Source organism: Passer domesticus, chromosome 24 (assembly GCF_036417665.1).
Source record: "Passer domesticus isolate bPasDom1 chromosome 24, bPasDom1.hap1, whole genome shotgun sequence".
In the NCBI taxonomy this organism is placed as follows: Eukaryota; Metazoa; Chordata; class Aves; order Passeriformes; family Passeridae; genus Passer; species Passer domesticus.
The window spans coordinates 3,480,842-3,489,483 of NC_087497.1; the positions used below are offsets into that span (position 1 = coordinate 3,480,842).

At 56.8% G+C, this 8,642-nt stretch overlaps 1 protein-coding gene across 1 annotated transcript; it reads left to right on the forward strand.

The window, feature by feature from the left end:
• Positions 1-703: 703 nt before the first annotated feature.
• On the forward strand, positions 704-3,031 carry YRDC (yrdC N6-threonylcarbamoyltransferase domain containing). Its single transcript, XM_064398463.1, has 5 exons — positions 704-1,131; positions 1,243-1,357; positions 1,613-1,732; positions 1,898-2,040; positions 2,384-3,031. The coding sequence occupies exons 1-5, from the start codon at positions 719-721 to the stop codon at positions 2,445-2,447; spliced, it is 855 nt and encodes a 284-aa protein (XP_064254533.1). The 5' UTR covers positions 704-718; the 3' UTR covers positions 2,448-3,031.
• The last annotated feature ends 5,611 nt before the right edge of the window (positions 3,032-8,642 follow it).

Consider the following 8,642-nt stretch of genomic DNA (forward strand, 5'->3'; position numbering starts at 1 on the left):
GCAGCGCGGCCAGCGCCGCCCGCAGCTCCTCGCAGGCGGCGATCCGGGACCGCAGCCGCCGCTGCCGGAGCTCCAGCAGCTCCCGCAGCCTCCCCAGCTCATCCGGAACCTGCGGGGACAGCGGTCAGCCCGGAGCCCCCGGACCCTGCCGTTCCCTCCCTTCCTCCCCTGTCTCCGCGTCCCCTCTCCAGACTCCCCGATGACCCTGGACCCTCCCGTTCCTTCCATTTCCTCCTGTCCCCCTTGTCCCCTCTCCGGACCCTCCGATCCCACTGGCCGCTCCCGTTCCCCCGTGTCCCCCCGTCCTCTCTCCGGAGCCCGCGATGCCCCTGGGCCCTCCAGTTCCCTCCGTTCCCTCCTTGTTCCCCCGATCCCCCATGACCCTCCAGCTCCCGTTCCCCCGTGTCCCACCGTCCCCTCCCCTGACTCCCGATCCCCCTGGCCGCTCCCGCTCCCCTTCCTCCCTTGTTCCTGATCCCCCTGGCCGCTCCCGCTCCCTCCGTTCCTCCCCTGACCCCCGGATCCCCCTGGCCGCTCCCGTTCCCCCCTTGTCCCCGATGCCCCTGGCCGTTCCCGTTCCCGTTCCCGCTCCGCACCCGCCGCTCTCCCGCCGGCTCCGTCCGCCCCGCGCGCGGCTCCGGCGCGCCCCCGGTCGCCATGGCAACGGCGGCCCCGCCCCGCCCGTGCCGTCACGGCGCCGCGCCGGAAGTGCCGCCGCATGGCGCGGGCGGCGCGGGTGCTGGCTCTGGCGCTGGCGGAGCGAGCGGCGGGGCCGGGCCCGGGCCGTGCCCGCCTGGTGCTGCTGCCGCCCGCCCGCGGGGCCCGGCCCGGCCCGCGGGGAGCGTGCGGGGAGCCGGCGGAGAGCGGAGGCTGCGGCGGGAGCGCCCCGGTGGAGCCGGGCTGGGCCGCACCGGAGCGTGGAGGCCGCGCCGCCGGCTGGAGCGAGGCGGTGGCGGCCGCGGCCGGCGCCCTGCGGGCGGGCGGGCTGGTGGCCGTGCCCACGGACACGGTGTACGGCGTGGCGTGCCTGGCGCAGGACTCGGCCGCCGTGCGCAGCATCTACAGCCTGAAGGGGCGGAACGGCGCCAAGCCGCTCGCCATCTGCCTCGGCGACGTGGAGCGGCTCTACCGGTGCGCGGGGACCGCGGCGGGCCCGAGCCCCGCGGGAGGGAGGGGAGCCGTGCCGGGCTGCCCCGGGTGCACGCTCCGTGTGCACGCCTGACCCGCTGTCTGCCCCCGCAGGTACTGCCGTGTGAATGTTCCCGACGAGCTGCTGCGGGACCTGCTCCCGGGACCGGTGACCCTGGTCTTGGAGCGTTCAGAAGAGCTAAATAAGGACCTGAATCCCTTCACATCGGTAGGGCGTGGCTACAGGACTGCGGGCAGGGGGCTGGCTTTGTGCTGCTGCTGTAGCATTTGTCCTTAGCTGTCCCCAGAATGGTCCCTGTGTTGTCCTGCTCCCTGTGACGTGACATAAACCATTTTGTCATCACAGGTCCAGCAGGTGTAGACCTGTCAGTTCTCTAGAGTTTCAGCTTTAATCCAAGCGAGCTTTAGGCGAGGCAAAACTAAACGCAGTTTCCGTGTGTCCGCCCCTCCTGTCCCCCTGCAGCTGGTTGGTGTTCGCGTTCCAGACCACCCCTTCATGAGAGACCTGGCCCGAGCCTGCCCGGGGCCGCTGGCTCTGACGAGCGCCAACGTCAGCTCCCAGGGCAGCACCCTGACCGTGCTGGTGAGGCTCCTCCACCCCTGCCACGTCCCTGGGGCACTCTGGCAGAGCCCCAGGCTCTCTCTGTTGGGTTTAGCAGTAAACCAAGCGTTGCTCTGCTGCTGTATTTTTATTTTATTTAAATGGTACAAAGCGCTGTCGGGATTGTTACCCCCGGCTCTCTTGCAGGAATTCCAGGACTTGTGGCCTCAGCTGTCCTTGGTCGTTGATGGAGGCCCCATAGGAGACATGCAGAGCCCAGAGTGTCGCTTGGGGTCGACTGTGGTTGACTTGTCTGTGTCAGGGAAGTTCTCCATCATCCGGCCTGGCTGGTGAGTGTGGCTGGGCCTGTTTGCTTTAAATGAAGCAAAGCTTTTGGGTAGGGGTGGGGCCTGCATTGCTTTGCTTTGTTTGCTTTGCTTTGTTTGATTTGCTTCACTGCACTGCCCACAGCAGTTCCACCTTCCCATTAGTGTTAACCTAATTATGAGCACACACAGAAATCCTCAGGAGCTCTCAAATTCCCCTTTCTCCCAGCTTCTGTGTGAAGCTGTGGTTTCTGGAGTTCCTGCTCTCCTTGGCTCTAAGTGCAATCCTGTGTCTCACTGATTGCTCAGAAAATGCAGTTTTGATGCTCCAAACCCTTTGTTCTCATGGCTCTGTTTCTCCCTGCAGTGCACTAACGCCCACAGTTGAAATCCTGAAGAAGAAGTATGGCTTGGTACCAGAATCTTCCTAACCCTTGGGACTAGGAGCTGGTGGAGCTGGGCACTGTGTGCCTGTGCACTCAGCAGTGGGTGATCATGGCCTTGTTTAATAAGGTCGATGGGTTATGTCAAGGTAAATTAAAAAATATTAAAAAAGAAAGACTGGATAACCCTTTTGGACCTTTTTGAGCTGCTGTACTGTTCCCAAATGTCTGTTCTGTTACCCTTTGTGAATACAGAGATTATGAAAGCTGAGCTCTTGTCAGGGTGCTGTGGGGAAGGCCCCGTGTGCCCCAGAGCTCACCCTGTGCCATCTGCCCTGGAAGGAAAGCAGACATGGAGTGGAGGGGTTTGGGGCTTTGAGGGTGTTACAGCTGTGCTGCTCTCTGTTCCAAATGTGATCAAAACCTACTGATATTAAACTGTCAGTGCTTCTGAAAATTCAGTGCTCAGATACCCCAGGCTAGAGCTGCTCAGAACAACCTGCTTCCTCCTCATGCAGAAAATGAAAGAAGCTCTTGGTGTGATGATCTTCCGTCGTTTAAATGTAGAATTCTCTCTTGGTTTTGCTCTGAAATGGTGCTAAGCTGAAGTAAACAGGGAATGGATGAAAGTGTCCCCTGGTATTGATCATTGATTGACAAGTGAAGTCACTGGGAAGCGAGGAGGGGGAGGTGTGGGGCCAGGATCCTGTCCCTGGGGAGCAGCTCTGCCCTTGGGGTGTGTGTGGAGTGCCAGGGCCACTGCCCTGCCTGCACCCAGCCCTTGCACAGCCTGCACTGGTGTGGTTTTTCCCAGTGTCTTGAGGGCCATGGAGGAGTTTTCTGCTGTTGCTGCTCACAAGCAGCTGTCCCAGGCACCGTGATGGATTGCACTGCACACACAGCTGACCCCGGAGTCAGCACTGCCTGCCTGGAGCTTCTGCTGTGAAATTCCCAAAGCACCAGGCTGGGGGAGTTACTGTCATCTGCAGAGTGGGATCTCTGCTCCTACCTTGCCTTTCCAGCTGAGTATCCTGGGGGATGGAGGGGCTGAGGGAAACCAGAGGGATCTGAGGGAAACCACTTTAGCCTGCACAGGAGCCCTTGTCCTGCCTGCCCGTCCCTGTGCTGGTGGGCCCTGCTCTGAGCAGAGGCTCTGGGGCAGAGGAGGGGGAGAGTGGGGCCCTGGGGCTCAGTGGATTTGGGCAGGTGACTCTCCACATCCCCCAGCTCACACCAGGGCCAGAGCTGCTGCCCTGGTGCCCCCACGCCTGCAGGGGTGTCAGGGCTGTTTGGGGCTGGCTGTGACCTCCCAGCACAGTGAGCAATTTCCCTGCTGGGTTTGCACAGTGAGCAGCCCCTGCCTCTTTCCTCGGCTCATCAGCTGTTCATGGATCCTTGCTGGGCTCATCCATCACTCACACCTGCCATCCACTTTCCAAAGGTTTCCTGTTTTCCCAGTGCTGCATTTCCCTGCTCAGACAAGCTGATCGTGCAGCATGGATAGCTGGGTGCAGCTGTGCCCCTGCCCTTGTGCTGGCACCACGAGCCATGGGCACCCACAGAGCCTCATGCAGCTGAGGGGCCTCCAGGAGCTGCTTCCCTGGCTTGGGGGCTCTGCTGCAGCAGTTCCTCCTCTTCCTCCTCCCCCTAGGAACTCTGAAAACTCTTAGGAGGAGCTGAGCCAGGAAAGGCTCCTTTCCCACAGCTGTGTGGGGAGTGATGCTCCCCAGGTGAGGCAGAGGAAGAGCTGTCTTGCCTGGATGGGACTGGCTCTGGTGGCTGCTCTGGGGTGCCCAGAGCCTCATCCTGGCCACAACCTGCAGAGGCATTTGTGAGCAGCCAGGGTGGGCAGAGAACTGGAGAAACGTGTCACCATCTCACCTGGTGCCTCTGCTCGTGGCTCGTTCCCTGCTGCCAGTGCTCAGTGTCCCTGCAGGTGACAGCTTTATTTGTAGCAGCAGCAAGAGGATGAGCCATGCATCAGTCACGGGTTAAGGGCCAGTGCTGTCGTTCCCTTGCAGAAACTGCAGGCACTATAAATCCCCTCTTTTCTCTTTCCTCTGGCTGGCTGTGGGGCACTGTGAGTCAGCACGATGTGCTTGGCACCAGCTGAGGTGACAGGCCTGTGTATCAGTGTCAGGGCACTGTCAGCACCTCTGCAATGTGCCAGCACGGAGCAAACCTGGGATTTGTTGCTTGTTCAGGTGTCCTTGGTACTTCCCAAATGGGGGCCCTGCTGCTACTCTGAGTGACTGCAGTGTAGGGAGTGGTGGTGGCACCTGTAGTGTCACCAGGACACAGTGACCTGTCTGGGGACACGGTGAAAATACACCCCCAGCCCAGCTGGCACAGGGGGATCAGACACAGCTTCTGCTGGAGTGGGGAGCTGCTCTGGAAATGTGCTAGGCAGGACTGAAACACCTTCATGAACACTCCCAGAGCAGGGTGACCCTTGTGCTCGCAGCCCTTGTGGAAATCACATTGTTGTGAGCACTCAGAGCAGGAGAAACACGGTTTGCATTTTAATTAGCACTCGCCCTGCAAACAGAAATGCATTTGAAGAACCCCACTAGCAGAGCCAGTTCAAACTCGTGGAGCAAAGCAGCAGCACAGGGCCAGGGCTGCTGGTGGAGGTGGAGCTGCTCCTTTCCTGCCCTCTTGGAGCTGGTGGCAATGCTGCTGGCTGAGGCCTCCAGGAGCCCTGAGCAGGGAGAGGTTTTCCTCCACCCCTGCAAACACAGATCTGTGCTGCTGCTGCTGCTGCCCTCCTTCTGCTTCCCAATACAATGAAAACCAGACTCATGCTAATTAAGCTGGAAACACAAAATTGCAATTTGCTGCTGATTAAGCCTTTCAAACAATATTTATGTTAATCTTCTTCTGGTTTATTTTCTTGTAATGTCTTGACTAGGAAATAGTCCACTGCCTGGGGAGATGCTTCCAGATGAAGCCCAGCCTGCCCTGCTGGTTTAAGGAAATAATTAATTAATTAATTAATACTGATTTAAGGAATTAGTCTGTAGAAGTGTAGATAATTTAGTCAGAAGGGACCTTGAGGTCATCTGGAGAGTCTGTTTCCTCAGACAGCAGTCCCTCTTCCAGGTCACCCCAGGTACATTTGTCAGATTTGCTCTCAGCTCCCTTTTCTGGAGGATATTCTGCCTGGCTGCTCTTCTTCCTATTTTCCAGTTCCTTCAAAAGATATTTATTTGTACTGGAATTTTTCAGGAGCTAACATGGTGTGTGTTCATCCACCTCTTCTCCATTTTTCCCCATTTCAGACCAGCTGTGGTTCACCCCCCCCTGCTGTTGCCACCTTGGGGGTGGCTGCAGGACCTGGGGAGGGGGCTCTGGGCAGAGCAGCTGAGGTGGGGAAGGGCTGGGCTGCCCTGGGATGTCACCACTGCAGGAGCCATCAACAGTCCCTGCATGCAGGGAGGAGAAGTCCAGAGGTCAAGGGCTTTTCACTGTGGAATTGTTAAATTAACTATTAATTTCATTTTGATTAAATTAGAACTTTTTTTTTTTTCCTTACCAGCAAATTATTCTCTGCATAATTAATGCTGGCTGAGGCTGCTGATTCCCTTGCTGCTGTGGGACAGAGCATTCCACTGCAGTCCAGGATGTGCTGGGCTCCAGGGGCAGCCCTGTAGGAAAGCCATGGGAGCACTCTGGTCCCCAGGACAGGGAGAGCACTGGATCAGATCCCCCTGGCAATGAAACCATTCATTTCTACTGATGAGCCCACTCTCCCCAGGGCCTGGGATGATGCTCCCCGTTAACTCTGCTCTCAGGGGCTGGGGGTGGCCTGGTGCAGCTCTGTCAGGGGCAAGTTGTCATCAGTCACAGCTTGATTGGATGAGATTTTGAGATTTCTGGGGAATGAGGAGCTCCCGAGCTTGTGGCAGTTACCTGCCCAGTGTGGGCAGAGGGGAATTTTCAGCTTTTCCTCCTTGTTGTGTAGTTGTATCCTCTGAACATCCTTCAAATGCTGACAGGCTTCCCCAGGTGTGCAGAGAGCCCTTCCCTGCCTCCAGGTGTCTGAAAGCAAAAGAAACGTTGAGTTCACAGAGATTTGGGGTTTTAATCACGAAACATCATCTTTTAAAACCTGCAGTGAGCAGGACAGTTGGTTTCATTATTCTGAGCATGTTTGGCCAAAATCCTCTGCTGGTTCCCAGACATCCACTCCCCTCTGCTGTGAGGCTGCAGCTTTGGGGAGATGATGGATGGATGGATGGATGGATGGATGGATGGATGGATGATGGATGGATGGATGATGGATGGATGGATGGATGGATGGATGGATGGATGGATGGATGGATGATGGATGGATGGATGGATGATGGATGGATGGATGGATGGATGATGGATGGATGATGGATGGATGGATGATGGATGGATGGATGATGGATGGATGGATGGATGATGGATGGATGGATGGATGATGGATGGATGATGGATGGATGGATGGATGGATGGATGGATGATGGATGGATGGATGGATGATGGATGGATGATGGATGGATGGATGGATGATGGATGGATGGATGGATGGATGGATGGATGGATGATGGATGGATGGATGGATGGATGGATGGATGGATGCATGGATGGATGATGGATGGATGATGGATGGATGGATGGATGATGGATGATGGATGGATGGATGGATGGATGGATGGATGGATGGATGGATGGATGATGGATGGATGATGGATGGATGGATGGATGGAATCCATGGATGGATGGATGGATGGATGATGGATGGATGGATGGATGGATGATGGATGGATGGATGGATGGATGGATGGATGGATGGATGGATGATGATGGATGGATGATGGATGGATGATGGATGGATGATGGATGGATGACGGATGGATGGATGATGGATGGATGGATGGATGGTGGGACAGGGATGGATGGCAGGGCAGGAACCCCACACCTGGCTGACGTGGGAGCCCCAGGGCGGGCAGAGGGAGTGGCCAGTGGGGCTCTGTGGTGCCTGGCTGAGGATGGCTGGGATTGCAGTAAAACTAAATTCAGCATCCAGGATGTTCCTGAGGGACACCACCAAGGTGCTGCTGGAGTTGGGAGCAGGCTGGTCCTGCAGCCAGCTGGGAATGCTGCTGAGATGAGCATTTGGTGCAGAGACCGTGTTTGCTCTCCTTGTGCCCTCCGTGGTTAACACTCTGCAAATATCTGCTTGGCAATGACTCCAATTAGGCCAGGACATCTCCCTGTAATCTGGATCCCTGTTGTGCTGTCAGACTCAATTCAAATTTAATTTGCTAAAGGTGTATATCAGGCAGCTTTTTTCCTTAAAACAAAATGAAGGTGAAGATACCGTTGATGGAAAAAATAATACAAGTTCATATTCTTTTTAACTTAAGGAAGGAAAAGAGATGCCAGAAAACAGGGCTAAATTTACATTTTAATGGGAAAGGTTCTGACTGCCTGCTCTGAGAAACACAAATTGCTTTCTGGATGGGACCCTCACTTTATCCTGAAGTGCAGGGAATTAAATCTAGCAGTCCCTGATGGGATGAAAGAGATATCTGGAGCCACAATCCCCACTACCAGCCAGCGACAAGGACAGGCCAGGTGCTGTGGTGAGGCCAGGCTGCTGTCCCAGCAGGACACAGGGACAGGGCTCCTGGCCCAGCAGCTGGAGGGGCCATGCCAGGGAGCAGAGGGCTTTGCTGTGTGTTTCAAGCCTGGGTGACCGTGGCCCTGCCCCTGCTGGTGTAGCCCAGCCCATTTTGGGGTGCTGGCAGAGGCAGGGCTGGCTCAGAGGGCACTGTCCTCCTTCCTGTGTGGCGAGGAGGGGTCTCAGGAGCAGAACTGCACTGGCACGAGTGCCACTTCAGCCATTCCCACTGGCAGCTGCAGTGGGAGCCTCCCAAGAGCCGTGCCCAAGGCAGCTGTGCCCTCTGGGGTGCCTCTGCCCTCTGGGGTGCCTCTGCCCTCTGGGGTGCCTCTGCTCCTCCTCGGAGCAGCTCAAGCCTGCAGTCAGGCTCCAGCAATCTCTCTCTGCTGTTAATTTCTTTGCATCTTAAAGCATTTTTGGAGATGAAAGCACGGCACAGTGTGCGCAGTCTTATCTCTGGCAGGGCCTGTCACCTGCAGACGTTTCTGGCACATTCACCAGCGTGGCAGAGACTGGTCCCTGCTGGGACTGAGCTCCTGCAGTGTGTCCCCACCCCATATGGTGCTTTTCCAGCTGTCAGAGCAGTTGTA

Coding starts and splice junctions, on each gene's coding strand:
- YRDC (XM_064398463.1), top strand. CDS start 719: ATGGCGCGGGCGGCGCGGGTGCTGGCTCTGGCGCTGGCGGAGCGAGCG. Junction 1,132..1,242: donor GACGTGGAGCGGCTCTACCG/GTGCGCGGGGAC, acceptor CTGCCCCCGCAG/GTACTGCCGTGTGAATGTTC. Junction 1,733..1,897: donor GCAGCACCCTGACCGTGCTG/GTGAGGCTCCTC, acceptor GCTCTCTTGCAG/GAATTCCAGGACTTGTGGCC.